We start from the raw sequence: 25,227 nt of genomic DNA, 5'->3' as shown, positions 1-25,227 counted from the left end.
GTTACTGAACCTTTATGATCCTGTTTTCTCATAAAATGGAAATATGATACTCACCTCTTAGTGTGTTATAAAGATTAAAGCAGTTAGAAAAGGGTCCAGCACATCGTACATGCTCCGCAAATGGGAGCTACTATTGTTCTCATCTCCACTCCGAAGGTCCATGAGGATGACATGAGGAAACACACGGGAAAGGGCCCAGCATACAGTAGGTGCTCAGGAATTGAGGACGCTGCTCTTCCTGCTTGTGACATTTTATAGCTCTTAAGGCAATTCTGTCATCTTATGTAGCTTTAAACATGCATCTCTCGGGACTTCCCTGGTGGTCCAGTGGTTAAGACTCCGCACTCCCAATGCAGGGGGCCCTTGTGCCATCCCTGGTCAAGGAACTAGATCCCGCATGCCTCACGGTGCAGCCAAAAAACTAAATATTTAATTAAATAAACATGCATCTCTCCTGGGCTTCTTTCCCTCTCCTCTCTCCCTCCACTCCCCAGTGAAACCCCTGAGGGCAGGGGCCACGTCTCACCCAGGTCTCCATCCCCTGGCCACACACCCAGTAAGCACTCAACACACTGAACTGTGTTCACACTTCAGTCCAGCTGGTTTAGGGAGGCCACCAAGCCACTGTGGCCTGTCCCAGAGCTGAGAACCTGGAGGGAGATGCCGATTCCCACTGCTCACATCTGAGCTTCCTTGAGTCCTCAGGTCATGCTGGGAAGGAAAACATGATGTAATGGGCCAACTGTGGGGGCAGCGTGGGTCCCGCAGGTCAGGCAAAGAGCTGTTTCAAATACTGAGGAAACTTGGACTGGGTTAGGAGCTGGAGCTGCCTTCCAATGCGTTGGAATCAGGGCAGGGCGAGCCCTCTACCTCCCACCCACCCCCCCCCATCCCCCAGCCCATTGTTGTCACTTAGAACAACCTCTGGCTACTCTGGCTTAGGAAGGCGCCATATGGACCTGTTTTTCTCTCTGAGGCACCTCTACACCTCAGGCACACACATGCTGGCCTTGCCAGGACATACATGTTAGTGACATGAGCCTGGGGATAAGTGGTTTCACACCTGCTTCTTCGGGGCCCCAATGCCTCTCCCAGCCTGCGAACGACGCAAGGTGTCCCAGGCTGTGTGTCCCAAGATAGTGAAGGCTCATGTGACTGCTCCCTGGAATAACAGGTGTGCCCAGCCTGGATCTCTGACATGTAATTTGAGGATCTCTGGAGGTCATCGAGTACAACCTCTTCATTTTAGAGGGAACTGAGGCCCGGAGGTGAAGGGGCTTGTCCAGGATGAGCGGGGACAGGGACCCTGTCCCCTGACCACCGCGGAGAGCCTACCACCCCTCACGGCCTCGAGGCGCTGCAGTAGAGGCGGCGGCTTGCGTCACCTTTACCCAACGCCCAGCACAGTGTGGCTCCTTGATACGCAGCCACGAAGCATCTCCCTTTTACAGGTGAGGGGACCGGCCCAAAGTCACACGCGTTTGAGCGCCAGAGCTCGCGCCCCCATTCCCGATTTCCTTGAACCTTCGCCACATCCTGTTACCGGCCAAGAGACGGGACCCTTGTTTGTGTGGGCCACTGGCCCTCCAGTCACTCGAGTAGGTGGCGAGGAACTTTCGCAACGCAGGCACAAGAAGCTGGAGGCGTGACGCCGGAATAGGCGCGAGCGGGCGAGGGGCGTGAGCGCGTGGGCGGCAGGCAGGGCGCGTGCGCGGCGGCCCCGAGCTCCGATTGGCTCCTGCGGGCCGGAGAGGCGGGGCCGTGTGCGGCGCTTCCTCCGCCTCTGCTTCCGCGTAGCAGCCCCGGGAGCTGGAGCCGAAGTGGGTTTCAGAGTGCCGGCCGGCGGTGAGGCCGGGGCAGCAGCTGGCGGCCGGGGTCAGGGCAGGAACCTGGACTGAGGCGAAGGGCGCTGCGTCCCTGCAAGGTGAGAGAGCGGCGACGCCCTGCACGGGCCCCCGCCCCGGACGGGGGTGCGCCGTGCCGTGCCTGGGCACCCCGGCGAACCGAACTTGACCCGTCTTCTGACCACCACGGCCCCGACCCCTTCCACCTGCCCCGACCTCCAGTTGGCTGAGGACTCCCACACCTGACCGCGCTAGTCAGCACACCAGTGCCTCCAGCCCTGGTTGTTCACCTTCGTAGATCAGTTCGGGACCCCTTCCTTACTCAGTGAGAGCTTGAAGGGCTCCGGACTCTCCACTAGCTGCTTTTTCTCTTTCCCTCTGCAGATGGACGGAACAGAAGGCAATGGGGGGCAACCCGGCCCCGCTGATCGGTCCCATCGAAGCAGCGTGTCCTCCGTGGGAGCCCGAGGTGGGTCCCTGTCCCCAGTCTTCTCCCCGCTGTACCCTCCTAGGGCCCCAGCCCTGAGGAAGTGGCCCTGGTTTGTCATCTCTTTCAGTGAAGAGAATCTTATTTATTAATTAACAAATAAGGTCTGTTGAGGTGTGGAAAAGTGACAAGTCAGTCAGGTATTAGCTATACTTTGCACCTGAGGAATTTGACACACTGACTTTCTGAAATCGGTCAACTAGCCAGAGGCCAGGCAGGATTGGAACCCCGAGTATATTGGCCTCGAAGCTGAGTGCTTCTTCATGGTACCTGTGGTTCCAGTGATGGAGAATTGAATCTGGCTGCTCTTTCAAGGGTCTCCTTTTGGCTCCAGGCTCCAAATAGGCATCCCACAGGCTGTCACAAGGGAACACTCAACTTTTTGGATTGTACTTCTGTTTAACACTGAAAGGCCATCGTGTTGAGTCCTGAGTCTTAAAGAGTCCCAAGAAGCTGAGCGCTGGAACTGGCTTTACCCTGGGGTGGCCTTGAGAATCCTCTGTCCCCATGTTAGCTTGGGCCAGAGGGAGATAGTGATTTGCTTAAGGATGATAGCTCTCTCCCTCCCTGCTTGATTTACTAACTACTGTAACCTCAGGATGGGTTCAATCTATCTCTGCCTCAGTCCCACCTGTAGAATGTTCTCCTTCGGGGGAGAAGCACACCAGAGTCCTTGGGGCTGCCAGGGGAGTGTGTGTGGGTGCAGCAGCCCTAATTTTGAACTTCTGGGGGTTAGGGTGGGTCTAGGCTGGTCCCTGGGCTGGAATTGCTAGGTTTCTGGGTGGTTTGAGGGTCTTCAGTAAGTCCTAACAGACAGCACTCTTCACGGGGTCCTTAGGGGATGCCGGGGCTCTGCCTCTGGAATGTAGCCTTGGTCACCCTAAGGGTTGCAGGGTGGGGGCTGCAGCCCCAGAGCGGGGAGTGGAGGGCGCCTGGTTGGCATGCCTGGGCAGTGGGCCCAGCTGACCCTGCCTGGCCTCCATCGCAGCAGCCGACGTGCTGGTGTACCTGGCGGATGACACAATGGTGCCCCTGGCCGTGGAGAACCTGCCCTCGCTCACTGCCCATGAGCTGCATCAGGCCGTCCGTGAGGTCCTGCAGCTCCCGGATGTTGCCCTGGATGCCTTTGCGCTCTGGCTTGTCTCCCCTTTGCTGGGTAAGAGTTGGCAGTGAGAAGCCCAGGGGGAACGGCTGGAAGGGCGCTGACCAGTGGGGAAGGAAGGGGCAGCTTCTGGAACCTCTGGCCGCTATACATCGGGGGAAGGTGGGACATGTTTGTGTCCTGGAGCTGGCCGTGGCTTTCAGGACCCAGAGCCCTGAGAGGTGGCCTGGCTCCTCTGCCCCCGCCTCTCTTTTCTTTGTGCTGGAGGCAGAGGAGGGGCCAAGCCTACCCCTCAGCCTCAGTGCTGCTGGAGCCTGCACATCAGGAGGAGTGGGGGCGGCGGACAGGGAGGGAGGGGGCGCGTGTTCACCGAGCACGTGGTCTGTGCCACAGCCTGAGCTGGCATTTTGCAAGCAGAGTTTCACCTTATCCTCATGGCCCAGCCTGGTCACGCAGATGAAGAATTGAGGTTTGGAGCCATGGGACCAGTGAGTGGTGGGACCAAGATCAGAATGGAAGCCTGGGTGGCCCCCAGCCAGCCTCCTTGAGCTGCATCCTGCTCCGTGGAGGCAGGGAGGAAGGTGGGACCCGGCCCAGGAAGCAGCCACCCCTGAGGATGGGACTTTTCCTGAGGGTGGGGAGGATGAGTGGGAACCCAGCTTCTCTGCAGGGGGCCTCCAGCCTTGCCTGGTTTCTGGCCCGTGATCACCCTGTCCTGCCCTTTCAGGCTGAGATCCCAAGGCGGGCGGGTGGAGTGGGAGTGAGGGCAGTGGGAGCCCTCCAGCCCGCAGGCCTGGGGGACATGAGGTGGGGGGGAATGGGGAGCTCCCTGGGGCCTCAGAATAGGGCTTCTAGCCTGCTGGCTTGGTCAGGAGAGGGGCCAGGAGAGGATGCCCCAGCTGGTGCCGGGACCACGCATGTTTTCTGCACTCATTCCCCTCCCTTGTAGAGCAACAGGGGCAAGAAGGGTGTGCCTGGTCCCTGGGCCCCTAGGAGTTTGTGCCTGTGCCCTGGAGGGAGGGTATGCCCACTTGGTCGGAGAGGGAGTGCCTGTCTCCCCACCCCCACCCTCTAGTGGGAGCTTCCTGCCCAGCTACTGCTCTCGCCCACCCTCTTCCTGCTGATCCGTCTCTTTCCGCTGCTCCCCACCCAGCTCAGCTGCCCCTCCTTCACCCTTCTGGCTGTTGGTCAGGACCGCGGGGCCCCTTGGCTCGTGTCTCTGCAAAGCTGGGGGTGGTTTCATGGGGCCTCTGCCCTACCTCAGGCTCCCTGTCCCTGCAGTGGGGCAACTCACTTCCTCCCCCACTCCCTCATCATCGCATTCCTGCTCCCCCTTCACCGGAACATGAATGGGCTGCCTGTGTGGCCCGTGGGTCACCCTGGGGCACCGCCCCATCCCAGAGGCCCCAGCACAGAGTCAGTGCCCGCTTTGTTCCCAGGCTGGGTTCAGGAAGGCTGAAAGGCCGCTTCAGCTTTGACTTGGGCCCTCAGAGCTGTTGGTCCCGCACCATGCCCGGAGTGGGTGACATATGCCCCAGGGACGGGGTGCTGTCTGCTGGAGCCGCCCTTCAAGGTGGATGTTTGGGAGGGTTTGACCTTCTGCATGCCATTGTCACTCTGCATGGAACAGGGCTCCAGGGACTGTCTCGTTGAGGTGACAGCCCCCAGGCAGGAAGGCCCCATCTGGAAGCGTGGGACGGCAGGGTCAGCGCAGTCCTCTTCTGATAACGGGAGTCCTCTGAGCTGCTGGGGCTCGGGGTGAGGCTGGCTGGGGACCGTGGACAGTGTCCCGGGGTCCCAGCTAGCCACTCACCTCATTCGTCTCACAAGTATGTGCAGAGCAGCCCGCCCACAATCTCGTACTGGGCAGAGAGCTAGACGCTAGGGGTCCGGTGAGGAACAGGAGTGAAAGTGTCCCTGCCCTCAGGGGACTCACGGTCTGAAGTGTGCCGGGAAGGCTTGCCAGGAGCAAGTTGCCAGGAGTGCTTCCTGGTGGAGCCACTGATCCTGGCGGCAGCTGGGTGGCATGGCGTTGAGGCAGGGAGCTTGCAGGATGGAAGATCAGCTGGAGCCCAGAGCCCCCGGGGGAGTTGCTGGGGTGGAGGCTGGCGGGGCAGAGGCCCAGGCAGGGCCAGGAGCAGGGGAGAACAGCCCCTTGGCCCTTTGGGCCTCAGTTACCAGCTTTGGGCTCTGCTTCCTAACGGCGGTGCTGGAGCCATCTGTACCACCGGCCCCAGCACCTTCCGTCTGCCACAGCCTCTCAGCTCCAGCCCATCCTGGGCACAGTAGGGAACAGTCAGAGGCTGACTCTGCCTGGAACCTGACCCCCTCTCATTGCTGTGTGGCTTTGTTTTTTTTGTTTGTTTGGGTTTCTTTTTGTTTCTTTGGCTGAGCCACACTGCATGCGGGATCTTAATTCCCAGACCAGGGATCGAGCCCGCGCCCCCTGCAGCGGAACTGCGGAATCTTAACCGCTGGACTGCCAGGGAAGTCCCTGTTGTGTGACTTTGGACACACCTTAACTTCTCTGAGCCTCATTTTTCTTCTCTGAGCCTCATTTTCATTGGATGAAATGAGGGTAGGGTTATTGCAGGGCAGTTGCCTTTAACCACTTGAAATGGTTTTGGACACTTTGTGCCTACTTCAGTTAATATTGGTCATGACTGCGTCATCGTTGCGTTGTTGTTGTTAGTGGGTGGCAGTCGCACTGGTCAGGGCTTCATGGCCGCTTCCCCTCTCGTCCTGCAGAGGTGCAGCTGAAGCCCAAGCACCAGCCCTACAAGCTGGGCCGCCAGTGGCAGGAACTGCTGCTGCGATTCACCGACGCTCCGGACGATGACGTGGCCATGGGTCAGTGCTGCTGCCTGTGCGTCCCTGTCTCGGGCCCACCGGGGTCTGGAGCACGGACCCCGGGCCCAGCCAGGCCTCCCCTGGCAGGTGGAGCTGCCCTGGCTGAGAGGCAGGGCCGGCATCTCCCCCAGAGGAGGGAGGGATCCCTTAGAGGAGCCCCGGAGGGGTGGGCTGGGGGCACAGTGAGCAGCTTGCGATAAGCCACGCCCCCTATCTCTGGACAGCCCGGGGGTTTTCTGAGTGGTGGTGGAGGAGGCTTGGGGAATGGAGACTGGGCCAGTCGGGGAGAGGGCAGAGCTGGCTGCGTGGGGCGGCCGGCCGGTGACCCCCTCCTTTCTCCCCAGATGAGCCTTCCCTGCAGTTCCGGAGGAACGTGTTCTTCCCCAAACGGCGGGAGCTCCAGGTGAGGCAGGGATTCCCAGGCGGTACCACCCAGGTCTGGCGCCCTGTGTCCAGCCTCCCCTTGTCCTGACCCCTGGACACTGGTGCCCCTCCCAGCTGAGCCACCCCTCCCTGCCACACCGGCCTGCAGATCCATGACAAGGAGGTCCTGCGGCTGCTCTACGAGGAGGCCAAGGGCAACGTGCTGGCCGCTCGGTACCCATGCGACGTGGAGGACTGCGAGGCCCTGGGCGCCCTGGTGTGCCGTGTGCAGCTCGGGCCCTACCAGCCTGGCCAGCCCACTGCCTGTGCCCTGAGGTGAGGGCCAGCGTGACCTGAGGCAGGGGCCCGAGGTGGGGAGGGTGACCTCGGAATCCTGGTTACAAGTGGTCTTGCCAGGTCCTGGAGTCAGGAGGCCCTGACGCTGTGTGACCTTGGGTGAGTCACCCCACCTCTCTGAACCTCCTTTTCCTCGTCTGCTCTGGGCTGAGGGGCCTGGGCAGTGGGAGATGGGGGAAGTGACGTCCGTGAGAGGACCCCCAGAGGTGTGTGAGGGTGGAGCCCGGCCTCCGTGTGAGGTCAGGGGGAGTTGGGCTTGTTCTTTTTTGGGGGTCGCAGCCAGGGTGTGGCCAAATACTGAGTCCCAGTTGTCAGTGACAGTCTCACTTAGTCTCGAGCTCCAGGGATGAGGCCCCATTTCCCGGACGTTCCAGTATGCCGGCTCTGTGCTTCCTACCATCTCTCTAGAAGCCGTGCTCTTTGCTGTGTGAATTGGCAGGGCCTGGGGTCGTGACGATTGAGCTACCCTGGAAGCAGACCAGGCTGTCTCTGAGCTCCGTGGACAGTGATCTTAAGGTTTAGAGATATTTCCAAAGAAGATGAACTTTTTTTTTTTAAACTGGTAACAGTTATGTAGCCTTTTTTTTTAATTTTTTAAAAAAACTTACTTATTTTATTTATTTTTGGCTGCGTTGGGTCTTCGTTGCTGCGCGCAGGCTTTCTCTACTTGCGGCAAGCGGGGGCTACTCTTCCTTGTGGTGTGCGGGCTTCACTGCGGTGGCTTCTCTTGCTGCGGAGCGCTGGCTATAAGGCGCACGGGCTTCAGTAGTTGTGGCGCATGGGCTCAGTAGTTGTGGCTCGTGGGCTCTAGAGCGCAGGGTCAATAGTTGTGGCACACAGGCTCCGCTGCTCCGCGGCATGTGGGATCTTCCCGGGCCAGGGCTCGAACCCGTGTCCCTTGCATTGGCAGGCGGATTCTTAACCACTGCGCCACCAGTGAAGCCCTGAAGATGAACTTTGAACACAGCCTGTCCTAGACCCAGGGCTCTAACCCACACCAGCCCTTCAGGGTACAGTTGTGTTGCGGGGGGAGGATGCACAGAGACAGGGCCCTGTGTCGGGGCCCAGCAGGGGCTACCCTGGGCTCAGTGGAGCCTGAGTGATCCCAGCTGAGCTGGCTGGAGGCTGGCAGCCGTAGAAATCCTGGCTCTCGTGATAGGCATGTCTGGTCCTATTGCAAGTGACAGCAAATCCAGCTCAGACTATTTGGACTTGAGGGACTTTGTCAAGAAATGGACGGGTCTGGGGTGATTGAGGTGCAGGGGCTCCAGTTGGGTACCCCCAACCTGCAGATCCTGTCCTCACTCTCCTCGCCCAGCCCTGTGTCCTCTGGGCCAGCTCTCAGTCAGACAGGCTCTTGTCTCGTGGTGGCCAGGTGGCCACAATAGTTGCACATTGGCAAGGAGAGACCTCATCCCTCACGTGACCAGAGTTCTAAGACTCATCTGGTGACTGGACCCACGTCCACCCAAAGGAGACAGAGTGGCCAGAGTGCTGATTGGCTGAGGCCCAGATCCTCCCTTAGGACCTGCCATGAGCCTGCACAGATGCTGTGGACTGACAGTGGGAAGGCGGGATTTCCAATGACGAGTGGGCGCTGTGGCTGGAAGCAGGGATGTTGGGGGACAGATGATGAAGATGCCTACGGCAGCCCTGAGAAGTGGGGGCAGCCCCCTGGATACCCCTCCTCATGCCGCCCTGCAGTTGGGCCTCTCTGGGCATCAGGGTCCTTCCTTGCGTCAGCCCTGCTGCAGGGCCAGCCATCCCTTCCCATGGCCCGGGGTGTTGGTCCTCCAGAAGCCCCTGCGGGGACCCCTCCCCTCTTTGGTGACAGTGACAACCTCGGCCATATTTGTTTGGCACCCACCACATGCCAGGCGCCTGCCGGCACCCGTCCATGTGAGTAGGGATCCGTGTCCTTATTTAAACGTGGAGACGTAGACTTGGAGAGGGCGCTCACTGCTCCTAGGCTGGGCCCTGGCTGCAGTCCACCTGGAAGGGCCAGTGCCTGGCCAGAGTCAGGGGCTGCCTGAGGGGGAAGAACGGTGCCGTCACGCCAGGATGCTTCCCGACTCTGTGTGTGTGATTGAAAATGCCCTTTCCTTCATGAACCTGTGCTGATGAGTTGTAGGTTGGTGGTTTTTTTACCTCCCTATTTGGCAGAACAGAACATTGATAGCTCTAGGACCACTTCTTGGTTGCGAAATCACCAGTTTAGAAACTGAAACCTTCCTCTGGCCACAGTCTGCTTCTGGGGTGGGCCTGGTTTCAGCTCTCATCCCGGTCTCCTGACTTCTCCTTCAGGCCTCTCATGCTGCAGGGTTCTCGGCAGTGGGCTCTCCGGGGGTCCATGTGCAGGGTGCCCCCTGCCCTCCCCACGCCCTGGGAACCTCGGCGCCTCCCCAGCCTGCCGGCATGGAGCCGCCCTCATGCTGGGCCCTGTTTTCCTTCCTTCACAGGGAGAAGCTGGACTCCTTCCTCCCTGCCCACCTCTGTAAGCGGGGCCACGGGCTCTTCGCTGCCCTCCGGGGCCGTGGGACCAAGGCCGGAACTGGCGAGCAGGGCCTGCTGAACGCCTACCGCAGGGTGAAGGAGGTAGCCGGCAGCGAGAGCGAGCACGAGGCCTCCCTCAGCCCCCACTACCGCGCCTACCTCCTCAAGTGCCACGAGCTGCCCTTCTACGGGTGAGCGGCTCCCTGGCCGCGGCCACAGCCCCAGGCCCACTGTCCCTCCCTCAAGACCCGTGAGCCCATCTCCGTTCCCGCTGAGCTCTGTCCTCACGCGAGGTGTGTCCGGATGCCAGCACCTGGGGCCCCGCAGGTCCCAGGCTGGACACTCGTCCTCCGCCTTCCCCATCACGGGCTAGGACACCAGACAGGTCCTCTCCTTCCTCCTGCCGCAGCCACGTGGTCCATGGACCTGCCCACCTCCCCCTCGGCCAGATCTCATTCATGCAGGCACGTCTAGCCAATAGCTCTTGTGTGCCTACTGTGTGCCCGCACCCTCTAGGTGCTGGAGACCTCAGTAAACAAAAGAGACCGCCATCCCTGCCCGTGAAGAGGCCGTTCTAGTGGCGAGAGAGACAGCAAGCAGTAGAAGCCGAGAACAGACTACAGGGGGGCAAGGGAGCAGCTGGACGGCCCGTGAGGACAGTGGCCGTACTCCACAGGGTACTGTGGCTCAGGCCGCATGGCGGTACCGCAGGAGGGGAGACGCGGCCAGATTCCAGAGACGTTGAGGGTGGAGTTGAAGGAATTTGCAAGATGTGCAGTACAGGAGGTGAAGGAGAGCAGGCAGAGAGGACTCCAGGTTTCTGCCTGAACAGCTGCAGGGTGGCCTTGTCATCAGCTGAGACAGGATGGTGTGTGGCGGGGGGCAGGTCAGGGAAGTTCGGGGGCTTGTCCTTGAACGTGTTGATTTTGAGATGCTCTCCAGCGACCCAGGTGGCGATCCTAGCGGGCATTTGGGTTTCTGAGTCTAGACTTGGGTAATGGGTGAGTCATCAGCATGCAGGTGCTGTTTGAAACCAGGAGCCCCAGCAAGTGAGTGTGGACCAGACAGAGAAGGAGCCCGGCCAGCAAGGCGGGAGGGTCTCCACCAGCCCGGCGAAAGGAGGTGTTGAGGAGGAGGGAGTGACCAAGCCTCAGGTGCTGCTGCTTCAAGGTCAAGTTCAACAGGTCCCGAGTGGCTGATAGTTGACCTTGGCTCCAGCATCTTGGGGGTAGCAGTGGTTGGAGGACAATGAGAAAAAGAATCAGTGAGTGTAACCAGCTCCTCAGGAGCTGCGCTGTGAGATGGAGCCCAGAGGCGGAGCAGCAGTGTGGGTGTGGGGCAGCAAAAGGTCTTTAGCTTTTATGGTGAGCGAGATGCATGTGGCCGCCGTTTGGGTTGCTTCAGTTTCCTCAGCGGATTAGGAGTCCCAGCCCTGAAGCGAGCCTGTGGGAGTCTTCCTGGAGTGGGAGCACCGGGCCGTGCTCTTGGAACTGAAGGTAGAGCGTGCTTGTCTCCAGTCCTGTCCTCGGGGCTGCAGGATTTTTTTTTATATATATAAATTTATTTTGTTTTTTTATTATTTTTGGCTGGGTTGGGTCTCCGTTGCTGCGCACGGGCTTTCTCTAGTTGCAGCGAGCGTGGGCTGCTCTTCGTTGAGGTGCACGGGCTTCTCATTGCAGTGGTTTCTCTTGTTGCGGAGCACGGGCTCTAGGCACGTGGGCTTCAATAGTTGCAGCACGCAGGCTCAGTAGTTGTGGCTTGCGGGCTCTAGAGCGCAGGCTCAGTAGTTGCGGCACGTAGGCTTAGTTGCTCGGCGGCATGTGGGATCTTCCTGGACCAGGGCTCGAACCCGTGTCCCCTGCATTGGCAGGCGGATTCTTAACCACTGTGCCACCAGAGAAGCCTGGGGCTGCAGGATTTAACTAGGGCTCTGGCTTAGCCAGGGCTGAGGGGGCGTGTGGGCGAAGGCCCAGGGCAGCCAGAGGAGAGGAAGAGGCCGTGGCCGGGCAGGATGGAGGAGGGACAGCTCAGCGGGTGGGTGTCCTAAGGTTGATGCGCCCTTTCCCTTTCTTGGTGTCGAGTCCTGAAGCTGCTTCTCTGCCTGGGCAGCCCCTGGGGGACGGTGGGCAGCGGGGCTCTCCCAGCCTCCAGCAACCACAGCCTGCAGACCCTGAGCCCTTGGGCTCCTGGCTGTTCCCTGAACGTAACTTGCTCTGTCCCACACCCGGGTTCATGCTCTACCCTCTGCCTGCAGTGCCTACCCTTCGCTGTGCCACCCAGTTCCTCCTCCTGCCTGATCAGCTCAGATGCCACCACCTCCATGAAGCCTCCTTCTCGCCGCCCCCTCAGTTTCTCCCTCCCCTGGGGTGGGTTTCCATTTAACTTCTGTCACCCAAACAGCTTAAGCTTCTCAGGTGCCTGGGACAGGGGCTGGCCAGAGCATTCCCTGGTGGGTGAACCCAGACCCTGGGCCATCTGTTCTCGCTGCTGGAGGGGACAGCCTAACCCCACTTTCCCTCCCCAGGTCTGCCTTCTTCCACGGCGAGATTGACAAACCAGCCCAGGGCTTTTTGCACCGGGGAGGGCAAAAGCCAGTGTCTGTGGCCATCAGTCTGGAGGGTGTGCATGTCATTGACAGCAGGGAGAAGGTACCTGCTGCTCCTTCAGGGTGGGACCTGGAGTGGGGGCCTCACTGGAGAGGAAGGGAGTGGGGTCATTACCCAGGCCTTCCTGGTTCCCTTGGGCTTCTGGCTGGCCTGGGAGCAGGTGGGCGGCCTGTCTGGCCTCCTTCCCTCAGATGTCCCTGGGGCTTCCACTGTCATCCCGGGGGCTTCCCTGGGTCTGCTGTGGGTCAGCTCTCCTGCCCAGCCTGCTAGGCAGGGCGGTGGTGTGGACAGGGGGAGGCTGCAGCTGGAGACAGGGGGAGAGTCTGGTAGGGCCTGGCTGCTCTGCCTGGCCAGTGGCTGGAGACTAGCTGGTGGTTTTCCAAAGAAGCCCTGGGAGCTTCTCCTGCGGGACTGGGGGCCCTCCTTCCTGCATTTGGTGCTGGTTGTCTCGGCTGCCTGTGTAGGAGGTGGTGTCGGCAGCCTGCCCTGTGGGCCTCTCTGCGCCTGGACAGGGGTCCCTGCTAAGCCAGCAGAGAAGTTTGGGGGAGACTTCTGGTTGTCCCCAGGGAGGGATCCCAGCCCTTCCTGGGCATCTGTGCCCCAACATGCCGGGCCCACATCCGGCCTCCTGCTGAGATGCTAACCAGCTGATCGCAGGGGAAAGGCCTCCCCTCCCCACCTTCCTTTCCCCGAGTCACTACCCCAGCTGTCAGGAGCTTGACCCACTGATGAGAAGTGCGTGGTTTAGGGGGTCTCATCCTCCCTGGACCACAGCCTCCTTTGAGGGTCTGATGGAAGCGGGGCTTCTTCTCCTGAGAGAAACTGACACCTGAATTTAGGCTCAGCCTTGGAGGTAAATAGCCTGGCCAGGTGTATCCTCCTGGCGATGCCCGCGTGGGATGGGGCAGGGGAGCAGGCCTCTGCCCAAAGGAGTCCAAGCTCTGTGTCTCCCGCTGGCCAGCACGTCCTGCTGGGCCTGCGCTTCCAGGAGCTGTCGTGGGACCACACCTCTCCCGAGGAGGAGGAGTCTGTCCTGTGGCTGGAGTTCGACGGGGACAATGAGGGCACACCGGTCAACAAGCTCCTCAAGATCTACTCCAAGCAGGTAGTGGTGGGTGTTGCCTGCACTGGGGGTGGGGATGGGGGTCGGGGAGGGTGTGCTCAGGGGGTCCCAGACTATTGGAGGCTCCAGGCTGGGTGGCAAGGAGGTGAGAGGGCTGCTGAGGGCCTGGGGACCAGGGGGCCAGCTCCTGCTGACTGGGAGCCACCCTTGCGGGTTCGGAAGGCCTGGCCAGGTGGTGGGGCAGTGGTTGGTGGAGGGCTGCCCGGTACTGTGTGACCAGCCCGCACTGGCTCCCTCGGTCCTTGAGCCCCCCGTGAGCGGGGCTCTCAGGTGACGAGCAGGCATGGAATGGCTAAGAGCCCTCTTTGCCTTTGTTTCACTTTCATCCATTGGGCGCCTGGTCTTCCCAGCCAAACCTTCATCCCCGCCCCTTCCCCTCCCACCCTGGTTTCTCCAGAGAGCCCTTCCAGGACTCAGGGCCTCCTTGCTCTCCGCCCCAAGCACAGAGACGGGCTCCAGGGACTCCTGTGAAAGCACGTGCCCCCTCCTGGGGGCCCGCCACAGCCAGGCTTCTCCCGTTGCTTCCTCTACGCCTTCCTTCCCACCGCTGCACCCACTGCTCCAACCCCAGCAGCCTCTGCCCTGCTACACCCGATACCCGGTGCCTGCTCTTGCTCCTGCAGGCTCCCCTCCTGGGCCCTACGGGCCCCTCCCACCTCCTGCCCTTCTCCCCCTGTCTCCCCTGCTGGGCCTCCTTTCCAGGGCCTCGCAAGGGAGTTCTCTCCCTGTCCTAGCTCTTCCCTCTCTCGTCTTTGAACACTCGGCCGTCCCAACCTTTATGCTGATGACATCACATTTTCTACATCACTCTTAGTTCCCCGATCAGGGATCAAACCCATGCCCCCTGCAGTGGAAGCGCGGAGTCCTAACCACTGGACCGCCAAGGAATTCCGTAGAGTTCTTTTTTAAGTAAACATTTTATTGAATTATAATATACATGTAGAAAAGTGCCCAGCTCTTTTTTTCAATATATAAATCTATTTATTTATTTTTGGCTGCGTTGGGTCCTGGTTGCTGTGCACGGGCTTTCTTTAGATGTGGCAAGAGGGGGCTACTCTTCGTTGCCGTGCGCGGACTTCTCATTGCGGTGGCTTCTCTTGTTGAGCACGGGCTCTAGGCGCGTGGGCTTCAGTAGTCGTGGCACGTGGGCTCAGTAGTTGTGGCTTACGGGCTTTAGAGCACAGGCTTAGTAGTTGTGGCACACAGGCTTAGTTGCTCCTCGGCATGTGGGATCTTCCCGGACCAGGGCTCGAACCCGTGTCCCCTGCATTGGCAGGTGGATTCTTAACCACTGCACCACAAGGGAAGCCCCCCAGCTCTTAATCTCAACAAATTTCCCCAAAGAAACCCATGTAACACCTTTCAGATTAAGAAAGACCCCTTGAGCCCCCTCCCAGCCTTGCCCCCACCAAGGGACCTCCGCATCCTGACTTGTGTCACCCCAGAGTCATTCTGCCTGGTTTTGAGCCTTAGGGCAGTGGGTTCCCACAGTGTGTTCTGTTCTGCCCGGTGTCTTGCGCTCAGCCCTGTGTCTGTGAGCTCCATCCTCGTCCCCACTGCAGGTGGCAGTGCTTTGGTCTTTCATGCGGCTCTCGGGTGTTCCCACATGTGAATTTGCTGCTGTTGACTTTTCCATACCATAGCGGACGGGCACTTGGGTCTCCAGTTTGGAACTGTTGCAGACAGTGCTGCGTGGTCAGTGTTGCACATGTCCTCTGTGTGCGCGTCCAGGTATGCGCCCAGGAGCCGACAGGCCGGGTCACAGGCAGGTGCTGTGCTCGGCGTTCACCCACGGTGGCTGGATGCTGGCTGCGGCAGTAGTTAGTACTGTCATCGTGAACGTTCAGCCAGTCTGGTGGGTGAGGAGGAGTATCTCCTTGTGTTTTCTTCCTTTATTATTTAGTCACTTTATTGAGGTATAATTTACAATAAAAGTGAGTTTTAACACGTTCACACACCCTTGTAACCACTGCCACCACAGGCAAGCTATGGAGGTGCTTAGATACATCCATGTATCTTTCTAGAGGGGAAATGTCTATTCACGTCTTTTGCCCATTTTTTTTTTCTTTTGCCCATTTTTTATTGGCATTATTTCCATCACCCCCAAATCTCCATGTGGTTTTAATTGACAACACACACACACACACACACACACACACACACACACACGCACACTAATGAGGTTGAGCATCTTTTATGTGTGTATCCACCATCTGGATACCCTGTTCATTGAGGTCTTTTGCTAATTTTTCTTTGGGGTTGTGCTTTTTTTTTTTTTAATTGTTTTGTACATTTTGCTTCTGATTTAAGACTCACCTCTTCACCCGCTACTTGACAGCTCCCCTTAGCTATCCCTAGAGTTCAGCTTTCTCCAGAATGTCATAAACACATGCATCATAGTTACCCAGGAGAAATGGAGATATATGTCCACACAAGACTTATACTAAGATATTCATAGCAGCTTCGTTTGTCATAACCAAAGAATTGGAAACAACATAAACGTCTGTCAACTGGTAGATAGATAAAACAAATAGTGGTCCAGCCCTGCAGTATCTATACTGTATGCAGCCTTTTGAGCCTGGCCTCTGTCACTAAGCTTCATGCTCCTGAGATTCGTCCACATTTCGTGGTGTAGCGGTTCGTTCCTGCTGATTGTTGAATAGTATTCCGTTGTATGGATACACTGCAGGTCAGCTCTTCACCCACTTGTTTGGGTTGTTTCCTGTTTGGGGCTTTTGTGAATAAAGCTGCTCTGAACATTTGAGTACAGGCTACTGTGTGGGCGTGTGCCTTCATTTCTCTTGCATAAATACCTAGGAATGGGATTACTGGACTGTATGATAAACATATAATCAGCTTTACTAGAAACTACCAAATGGTTTTCCAAAGTGACTGCACCATTTTGTTATCCCACCAGCAATGTCTGAGAGTTCCAGTAGCTCCGCATCCTTGCCCAGCACTTGGTGTGGTCAGTTTTTGTTTGTTTGCCATTCTAATAACTGTATGGTAGTGATAAGTCATTGTGGTTTTAATTTGCATTTTCATAATGACTAATGATGTTGATTATCCATCCGTGTGTTCATTTGCTATCCATAGGTCTTCTTTGATGGAATGTCTGATCAAATCATTTGTCCTTTTTTTTTTTTTTTTTACTTTTTTTTTCTAACATCTTTGTTGGAGTATAATTGCTTCACAATGGTGTGCCAGTTTCTGCTCTACAACAAAGTGAATCAGCTATACATACACATATATCCCCATATCTCCTCCCTCTTGCGTCTCGCTCCCACCCTCCCTATCCCACCCCTCTAGGTGGTCACCAAGCACCGAGCTGATCTCCCTGTGCTATGTGGCTGCTTCCTACTAGCTATCTGTTTTACGTTTGGTAGTGTATGTATGTCCATGCCACTCCCTCACTTCGTCCCAGCTTACCCTTCCCCCTCCCCGTGTCCTCAAGTCCATTCTCTATGTCTGCATCTTTATTCCTGTCCTGCCCCTAGGTTCTTCATAACCAATTTTTTGTTGTTGTTGTTTTTAGATTCCATATATATGTGTTAGCATACGGTAATTGTTTTTCTCTTTCTGACTTACTTCCCTCTGTATGACAGACTCTAGGTCCATCCACCTCACTACAAATAGCTCAATTTCGTTTCTTTTTATGGCTGGGTAATATTCCATTGTATATATGTGCCACATCTTCTTTATCCATTCAGCTGTCGTTGGACACTTAGGTTGTTTCCATGTCCTGGCTATTGTAAATAGAGCTGCAATGAACATTGTGGTACATGACTCTTTTTGCATTATGGTTTTCTCAGGGTATATGCCCAGTCGTGGGATTGCTGGGTCGTATGGTAGTTCTATTTGTAGTTTTTTAAGGAACTTCCAAACTGTTCTCCGAAGTGGCTGTATCAATTTACATTCCCACCAACAGTGCAAGAGGATTCCCTTTGTCCATTTTTTTCCTTTATCCATTTTTTAAATTGGGTTGTTTTCTTACCAAGCTGTAAGAGTTCATTATATATTCTGCCTACCGGTCCCTTATCTGATATATATTTTGCAGATGTCTTCTTTCAGTCTATAACTTGATGTTTTTTCCTAAAAAATGTCTTTTAAAAAGATGTTCTTAAATCTTCCAGTCCATTTATTTTATATCTCCATTTATTTGTCTTTGATTTCTTTCACTAACATTTTATGGTTTTCAGCATACAAGTCTTGTGCATCTTTTATTAGATTTATCTCCCCCTCCCCCTTTTTTGGTGCTACCAGAGATGGTACTATTTTTAATTTCAATTTCCAGTTATTCATTGTGGTGAATAGAAATGCACCTGATTCTGTTACCATATATCCTTTTATCCTGTAACCCTGTTGAACTCACTCACTATTTCTAGTATCTTTTTTGCAGATTCTTTGTGATTTTCTGTGTGGACAGTTACATTGTCTATGAACAGGGACAGTTGTATTCTAACTTTCCAGTCTGTTTGCCTCTCAGTTGTCTTGGCTGATAGCACTGCCTCGGACCCCCGTTACAGTGGTGAGTAGGTGTGAGCAGACATCCTTGACTTGAGGGGAAAGCATTCAGTCTTTTTTTTTATATAAATTTATTTATTTCTTTTTGGCTGTGTTGGGTCTTTGTTGCTGCTTGCGGGCTTTCTCTAGTTGTGGCGAGCGGGGGTTACTCTTAGTTGTGGTGTGCGTGCTTCTCATTGCGGTGGCTTCTCTTGTTGCGGAGCGTGGGCTCCAAGCGTGCGGGCTTCAGTAGTTGTGGCACGCGGGTTCAGCAGCTGTGACGCGCGAGCTCTAGAGCACAGGCTCAGCAGTTCTGGCGCACGGGCCTGCGGCATGTGGGACCTTCCCAGACCAGGGCTCGAACCCGCGTCCCCTGCATCAGCAGGCGGATTCTTAACCACTGCGCCAACAGGGAAGCCCAAGCATTCCGTCTTGCTCTGAGTAGGTGTGGTGTTAGCTGTGTGTTTTTCATAGACGCCTGTCGTCAGGTTAAGGAAGTTCCCGTCCATTTCTAGTTTGCTGAGTTGTATCCCGAGTGGATATTTCATTCTGTCGGATGTGGCTGAGGTATAACGGCAGCGTCCCCGAACCTCAGGAGCATCAAGCGGTGTTAGAGAAACTCAGAGGGCTCAGGGCCTGTCCCCACCGGCTGCCCGCTGCCCAGCGCCCCTCTCAGCTCAGCGCAGTTCCCTCGGGGAGGCGAGGAGGCCGGTGTGGAGCCCGGACCCGCCTGTGCACGGTTCCCTGCCCTGCTCTCCCTGCGCAGGGCAGCTTGTGTGGCTCTGGGGAGGCCTCGGGCCACCCCATCGGGCAGCTGGGCACCAGCTGCCCCCTTGGCCTCTGACCCTGCTCCCCAGCGGGTTCTCTTAGGACACGCGGCAGGCATCTGTTCACCTCAGTCCCTGCTGTGTCCTGCCGCCTGCAGCGGGGTGACACTTCATAAACACATGCTGCCTAAGCGACACCACCTGCTGGCAGCTTTCTGTCTGTGGGTCTGCAATCCCCTGCCATCCCCGCCATATGGTGCCCAGACCGTGCCCGCTGACATCTGGTCACATCACCTTTTATGTCAACATGCATAACGTTTCCAGTCTGTTGAGAAGACGTCACTTTAGAAGAACGTGCCCAGAGGGAGCCGCTTTCCCCGCCCGGTGACCTCACCACCGCCTTCTCCTTGACTGCGGGTTCTTCTCTCAGCGAACGCACAGGCCCAGAGAGCCCTGCCCCCTCCTCCCTCCCGACCTGTGCCTTCTAGCTAGAGTGTTCCTTCTTTCCCAGCCCATCTCTGACCCCTGAAGTCCCCCCACATGGGAGGCCTCCCCTGCCTCTGGCCCACAGAGCACACCCCCCTTCCTTCTCCTTGCGTAAAGGGTGTTGGTTTCCTCATTGCCTCCCCCACCAGAGGGCAGGGGGCTGTGGGTTCGGTTCATCTGGCTCTGCAGCAGGTAGGGAGAGGTGGGCCTGGGCCAGGGCTCCCCCCGCCAGGCCTCACGCCGGCCCCCTCTCCTCCCCAGGCCGAGCTGATGAGCAGCCTCATCGAGTACTGCATCGAGCTGAGCCAGGCCGCGGAGCCCGCCACCCCTCAGGAGAGCGCGGCCGGCCCGGCCTCGGCCCCTGGCTCCTCACCACCCCCCACTCAACACCCCCAGCTGCGGAGGCAGGGCAGCGTGGTGTGCAGCCGGATCCAGCATCTCTCCACCATTGACTACGTGGAGGAGGGTGAGTGACCCCCTCGCAGTGTACACGTGTACCTACGCACGTGCACACGCACGCCATGGGGAGCTCTGGAGGGTAGGGAGGTGGGGAGCAATTCCAGACCCGGTGAGTTAGCCTCCAGCGGCAGGACCTGGCTTGGGGCGTGGGGGGCAGGCTGGGCACAGGTGTCCCATCGTCTGAGCTCTGCGACAGGGAATCTGAGGCCTCTGGGGCTCTGGCAGTAAGAGCCCTTCTCTGTCCCTTCTCACTGCTGCGTCCGCAGACGTGTCCAGATGTGAAAAAGTAGAAATTACCAGTGTCTGTTATTAAAGGTGTGGGTACAGGAACGATGGGGCCACACCCTGTGGGATTAGTGCAGCTGGTAAAGATGCCATACGTACCCTAGTGCACTGTGGTGTCTTGGATCGAGTCCCAGAACAGACAGCGGACATTGTGGAAGAACAGGTGAAATCCACAGGTTTGCCGCTTAGTTGATAAAGCTGTACCAGTGTTCTTATCTATGACACAGACCGTGGTAACAGCCGGACCGTGCTGACACAGGAGAGGCTTATGAGGATATGCAAGCACTCTATGTATTATCTTTGCAACTTTTCTGTAAGTCTAGAATTATTCCAAAATAAAAAGGGTTTTTTTTTTTTTTGGTTTTCAAATGGCAAGAGGTTCACAAAATAGCACTGAGTAGAAAAAATCAGGTACTAGGAGAAAATCAGGCACGAGTACTAGGTAGTAGGTGCTCATTAGCATGCGAGACAGCGTCCACGTGCACAAGGAGGGAGGGACCCCTTTGCAGCCATCAGCTGCTGTAACTTTCCTTTTTTCTTCGTGCTTCGTTCTGGCATTTAAATTTTTACAAGCATGTCATTTTTATCATCGGAAAAAGCAAAATAATTTATAATTTTTCTCTGACACACTTGTTACCACAGTTGCTGTCTTCCTCTCCTAGTGAGCTCAGCCCCTTCCCCCGCCATCCCCTGTTGGTGGACATCATAGTTCCAGTTGACCCTTGAACAACACCGGTTTGTGCTGCGCGGATCCACTTACACGCGGGTCTTTTTCAGTAGTAAATACTGGTTGGTTGAATCGGTGGATAAGGAGGAACCCCGGGTATATGAAGGGCCAACTGTAAGTTATACCCAGATTTTCGACTGCGCAGAGGGTTGGCATTGTCCTAGGGCTGACTGTAGTTCTCAGCTACTACAAACAACGTACCTGTAGCCAAATCCTTACCTGGAATCTGAACTGTTTCCTCAGGATAAATTCCTAGAAATGGGGTTGCTGGGTCAAAGTGTGTGCCCACTGTGCCCGTCCCAGGAGGAAAGGAGGCACCTGCCTTCCCCACCCTCACCCACGATGGGTGTTATCGTCCTGAGGGGCGGAGAACTCACTGGAGTTAGGGTTTGGATGCTGGTGAAGTGGCATCGTTTCTACACGCTTGATCACGTACAGTTTCTTCCTGCGTTGCTGTTCATTTCTGTTGCCTGTTTTTCTTTTGTGGCTTGAGTTTTTAAATTAACGTCTTATGTTAATATGGTGTATTTGTCAGAATTAATGAACCGATATGATGCAGTATTATTAACTAAAGTCCTTAGTTTTAACCTAACGTCCTTTTTCAGTCCCAGGGTCCCATCCAGGACACCACCCTACATTTGGTTGTCATGTCTCCTTAGGCTCCTCTTGGCTGTGACAGGTTACTCAGACTTTCCTTGTTTTTTGATGACCTTGACAGTCTCGAGGCGTACTTGTCAGGGATATCGTAGGATGCCCCTTTATTGGAATTTCTCTTACGATTTTCTCATTATTAGATGGGGTTATGGGTTTGGGGGAGGAAGATCACAGAGGTAACATGCCATTTTTACTACATCATATCAAAGGTACCTTATCAACATGATTTATGACTGTTGATATTAACCTTGATCACCTGGCTTGAAATTTTTAACTTTTAAGAAGTCTTTTTAGGGACTCCCCTGGCGGCCCAGTGGTTAGGACTCCAGGCTTCCACTGCCGGGGCCCTGGTCGGGGAACTAAGATGCCGCAAGCCTCGCAGTGAGGCCAAAGAAAAAGAGGTCTTTTTATCTCATTGAGGATTACCTTCAGCCAGTAGTATGTGTTATAGGTATTTTGTGGTTTTGGCCTGTTCTTTTTTTCTTCTTCTTCTTCTTTTTTTTTTTTGTAATTGAATTATAGTTGACATACAATATATTATATATTGTGATATATATAGTGATTTTGACAAACATAGTGATTCAGTATTTTTATATGTTACAAAATGATCGTAAGTCTAGTTACCATCTGTCACCATACAGAGTTATTACAATATTATTGACCATATTCCATATGCTATATGTTACATCCCTGTGACTTACAGCTGGAAGTTTGTACACCTCTCTGGTCTCTTCTTGAACAGGTTTAGACAGCACAGCAGGCCCAGCATCAAATGCAAACCCTGGTGGCCTCTGATTTGGAGGCTGGCCACCCACCCCACGTGTCCTGTCGTTGGTGGGAGAGCTGGGGTGGGGCTGAGGCTCAAAGCCGGCAGGAGTGAAGAGGAGAGCTCATCCTGAACAGGCTCCAGAAGGGGCTCCCCTGGGGCTGGGCCCCCTCCCCTCAGCGTGTCCCTCTTGCTCCCCGACAGGTGAGCAGATCAAGCGGGTGAAACCGAAGCGCAGCACGTCCTTCTTCAGCCGGCAACTCTCCCTGGGCCAGGGAACCTACGCCGTGGTGCAGCCCACCGAGAGCCTGGAGCAGGGCTGAGGGCCGCGGTGCCTGGTGGGAGGGCGCGGGGGCAGCCCCCGGGCGTGGCCCAGCATCATGCTACCTGAGGGGGAGCGCTGGGAGGAGGGCAGCCTCAGCGTGTGGACAAGTCACTTCTGTACCCGGGACACTGCCCGGGCTGCGCTGTGCAGAGCCAGCTGGGGGCAGCCGCAGGATCCCTCCTGCAGCCTGCCTGCCCTCCCTCTGGACGCTGGGCCCCGCTGCAGTCTCAGGACCAATCTGACCAGGCACCGGCCGCCCCCTCCCACCCAGGGACTCGCCTTTGTGCCCCTCTCAAAACGGACAGTATCCCCTGCCCTGAAGTCCCCGCTGGAGGCAGGTGTCCCCACTGGAGGAGGAATAGGGCTCAGGACACTTGGGCGTACTATGTGTCTTTGGTCTTTCCCCTGGACTTTGGTGACCACATCCCTGCATTCCTTCTGCTGCATTCCAGCCCACACCACCAGGCTGGGACGTGGCCCTGCGGGGAGAGGGCAGGGGGCCTCCCTGGACTGAAACACAGCAGGAACAGCGAAGGTGAGGCCCCCACCAAGCCCTCCCCGGCTGGGTGAAACTGGATGGCCCCTGCGCCCCTCACTCAGGCCTCTTTTGCGGGCAGGAGACACTCTGACCAGAAGGAAAGTGTGCTTGCTCATCTTTGGTGATGCCACTGTGCTGGGAGCTGGCTGTCCTGTGGACCAGCAAGTCCACTGGACCCACGGTCCACACCCGGAGGAGCTCCCAAACCCCCTTGGGCTTCAGGTTTTAGTTTTGATCTTTCTTTGTCTGCTTTGGTTCCATGAAGCCTGTGAACTTGGGCAACTCACAAGGTTGCTGCCACCAGCCTCAGAGCCACTGGCGCTCCTTCCAGGATGGCGCTGTGGTTTCACCCAGCCTGAGCCAGGGGGCCGGCCCATGCACGGGAAACCCCAGGACGGGAGTGGTCTCCTCCTTCCTGAGGACCTTGTAGGTAGGCTGGATGTGGCCTGGGCATGGCTCTTCCCACACCCGCCTGCCTTCCCCCAGATGAGCTGGCCGCGGGGAGGGCCTCCCAGCCCTCGGGCTCCTCCGTGGTAGGTCCCTGGCTTTCATGAGCGCTTCCTGGGACTTGAGGCAGTCCCAGCTCAGCACAGGCTTTGCTTTGTCTTCCCTTCCCAGGGGAGAATGTGGGAGAGGAAATGTGAACCTCTTGTCTCTGGATTTCCAGTCACCTCCTTCTCTCTTTGGTGACTCTTGAGCATTCCAGATGTTTCGAGGTGGCTTGCCTTTCAGCAGTAGGGACTGTTATCTGTCAATACACAGGCGTCTCCAGTCCTTTGGAACGTCCTAGCCGTAGGACACCTCATCTCTCCTCCTGGAGCCCCTCCCCGGCTCCCAGCTCACTGTTCTGATGCCAGGTGCATTCTTACCTGATGGGTTGAGGGGCCTGGCGGCGGGGGGGGGGGGGGGGGGGCGGTGGTGTACACACAAACTACTTGTTTTGACTCTTCAGCCTCTTTTTCCTATTTTCTTAGCATCCACTGTACCTTAACTTTTTCTGCCTGCCCTTCCGGGCAGAGCAGTATCTTACTAAGTGTCCTTCGAATATTTTTATCCTTTCATATCATGTGACTTATCAATAATAAAATCAATTTCCAGCAAATTTTGGGGTGGTTTATGGTGTGAAATAACGAGAGTGTGTTAATTACAGCCTGGGAGTTAATTATAGGCTGTGTATTGGGATGCAGCCCGCTGGGCTTGCCAAGCTAGACACAGGTGGAGAACCCAGAGTAAAGCTTTTTAGTCTCAGCGGTTGGTGAGGGACTCCCAGGGTGGGAAGGTCCAAGGGGGCTTTTGGGGTTCATGGTGGGAACCAAGGTGACAGCTCCGCAGGGAGCAGGGGAACAAGGAGCTGGCAGTGGGCAGGCAGACGCTTTGTCCCTGTCCAGTGAGCCTAATTGGCCCGGCCTGCTGGACGCTGTGCCATCAGCTCGCACCTCACGCTCTGGGCTTGGGACCCAGGGCCCAGTCTGGATGCCAGTGCCTCAGAGGAGAGGCCAGAGAACCCAGGAGGTCTGGGGGTTTCTCCTGCCAGCCCTGAGGTCTCCTCGTGCCCCGGGCTTGGCCAGGAGGCAGTCTGTTTCCCACAGGTGCTGTTGGCGGCTGGGCACGGGACAGCACGAGACCCACACACCAGAGCACTGGAAGCGCCGCAGGAGGCAGCAGTGGTAACTGTGGGCTTTGGCCCTGGAGGGTGGGCACTGTTTGGGGGCTTGGGGTTCACACTGAACATTTCAGGAGCTGGAAGGAGGAAGCCATGTGTCCCGGTAATAGTGCGGTTCCAGGACTAGGGCCCCTCCCCTTGGGCGTCTGTGACAGTGAATGGGGTCCTCAGTGTGGCATGGGCAGCAGGACACCATGGTTGTGGGCACTTACATGAGGCATCTTGAGCCTCTTCTTGATGGGAATGATAGTAGCACCCACCTCATAGGGTTATTAGGGTGCTTCAGGGTCTGGTGTTGACAGGCACTCGATAGGCATTAGCTATTTTCATCATCTCTAAAAGTCCTGTATCTGGAAAGCTGGGTGGGAGAACGGGATCCACCTGAGAGGCCGGGCCCCGCCGCTGGCACACCGCCCCCCCCTCCCCCCGCGCTGTGGTGGGGAAGGGAGCGCTGACAGCCTGGGGCCTGGCAGGCCTGGAGCCCTTCCTCTCACCCAGGCCCCTCTGCCCTCGCCACCTGTGCTAGTTTCCTAGGGCTGGTGTCGCAGATGGCCACGACCTTTTATTTTATTTTTTTGGCCGCTTGCGGGATCTTAGTTCCCTGACCAGGGATTGAACCTGGGTCCACATCAGTGAAAGCTCTGAGTCCTAACCACTGGACCGCCAGGGAATTCCTAACCATGGTCTTTTTTTTTTTTTTTTTTTTTTTGTGGTACGCGGGCCTCTCACCGCTGCGGCCTCCCGTTGCGGAGCACAAGCTCCGGACGCGCAGGCTCAGCAGCCATGGCTCACGGGCCCAGCCGCCCCGTGGCATGTGGGATCCTCCCGG

At 56.6% G+C, this 25,227-nt stretch overlaps 1 protein-coding gene across 3 annotated transcripts; it reads left to right on the top strand.

Annotated features, from left to right (window-relative positions):
- Window positions 1-1,782: 1,782 nt before the first annotated feature.
- On the top strand, window positions 1,783-23,828 carry FRMD8 (FERM domain containing 8). Of its 3 annotated transcripts, none has more exons than XM_060302935.1 (11): window positions 1,783-1,924; window positions 2,229-2,313; window positions 3,323-3,487; window positions 6,182-6,283; window positions 6,628-6,686; window positions 6,816-6,982; window positions 9,463-9,687; window positions 12,021-12,144; window positions 13,064-13,207; window positions 19,243-19,447; window positions 22,077-23,828. In XM_060302935.1, the coding sequence occupies exons 2-11, from the start codon at window positions 2,229-2,231 to the stop codon at window positions 22,193-22,195; spliced, it is 1,395 nt and encodes a 464-aa protein (XP_060158918.1). In that variant the 5' UTR covers window positions 1,783-1,924; the 3' UTR covers window positions 22,196-23,828. The 3 variants fall into 3 exon arrangements, with proteins under 3 accessions (XP_060158918.1, XP_030689495.1, XP_030689497.1); XM_030833635.2 differs by having other exon boundaries at window positions 3,320-3,487; XM_030833637.2 differs by lacking the exon at window positions 3,323-3,487.
- The last annotated feature ends 1,399 nt before the right edge of the window (window positions 23,829-25,227 follow it).

The sequence above is a fragment of the Globicephala melas genome, chromosome 8 (assembly GCF_963455315.2).
Source record: "Globicephala melas chromosome 8, mGloMel1.2, whole genome shotgun sequence".
Lineage (NCBI taxonomy): Eukaryota > Metazoa > Chordata > Mammalia > Artiodactyla > Delphinidae > Globicephala > Globicephala melas.
This window is presented reverse-complemented; position numbering and strand designations above follow the sequence as displayed.

Bases quoted from the DNA above. Each gene is read 5' to 3' on its own strand.
- FRMD8 (XM_030833635.2), top strand. From the start codon at position 2,229: ATGGACGGAACAGAAGGCAATGGGGGGCAACCCGGCCCCGCTGATCGG. The intron at 2,314-3,319 runs GTGGGTCCCTGT...CCTCCATCGCAG, and splicing joins GTCCTCCGTGGGAGCCCGAG to CAGCCGACGTGCTGGTGTAC. The intron at 3,488-6,181 runs GTAAGAGTTGGC...CTCGTCCTGCAG, and splicing joins GCTTGTCTCCCCTTTGCTGG to AGGTGCAGCTGAAGCCCAAG.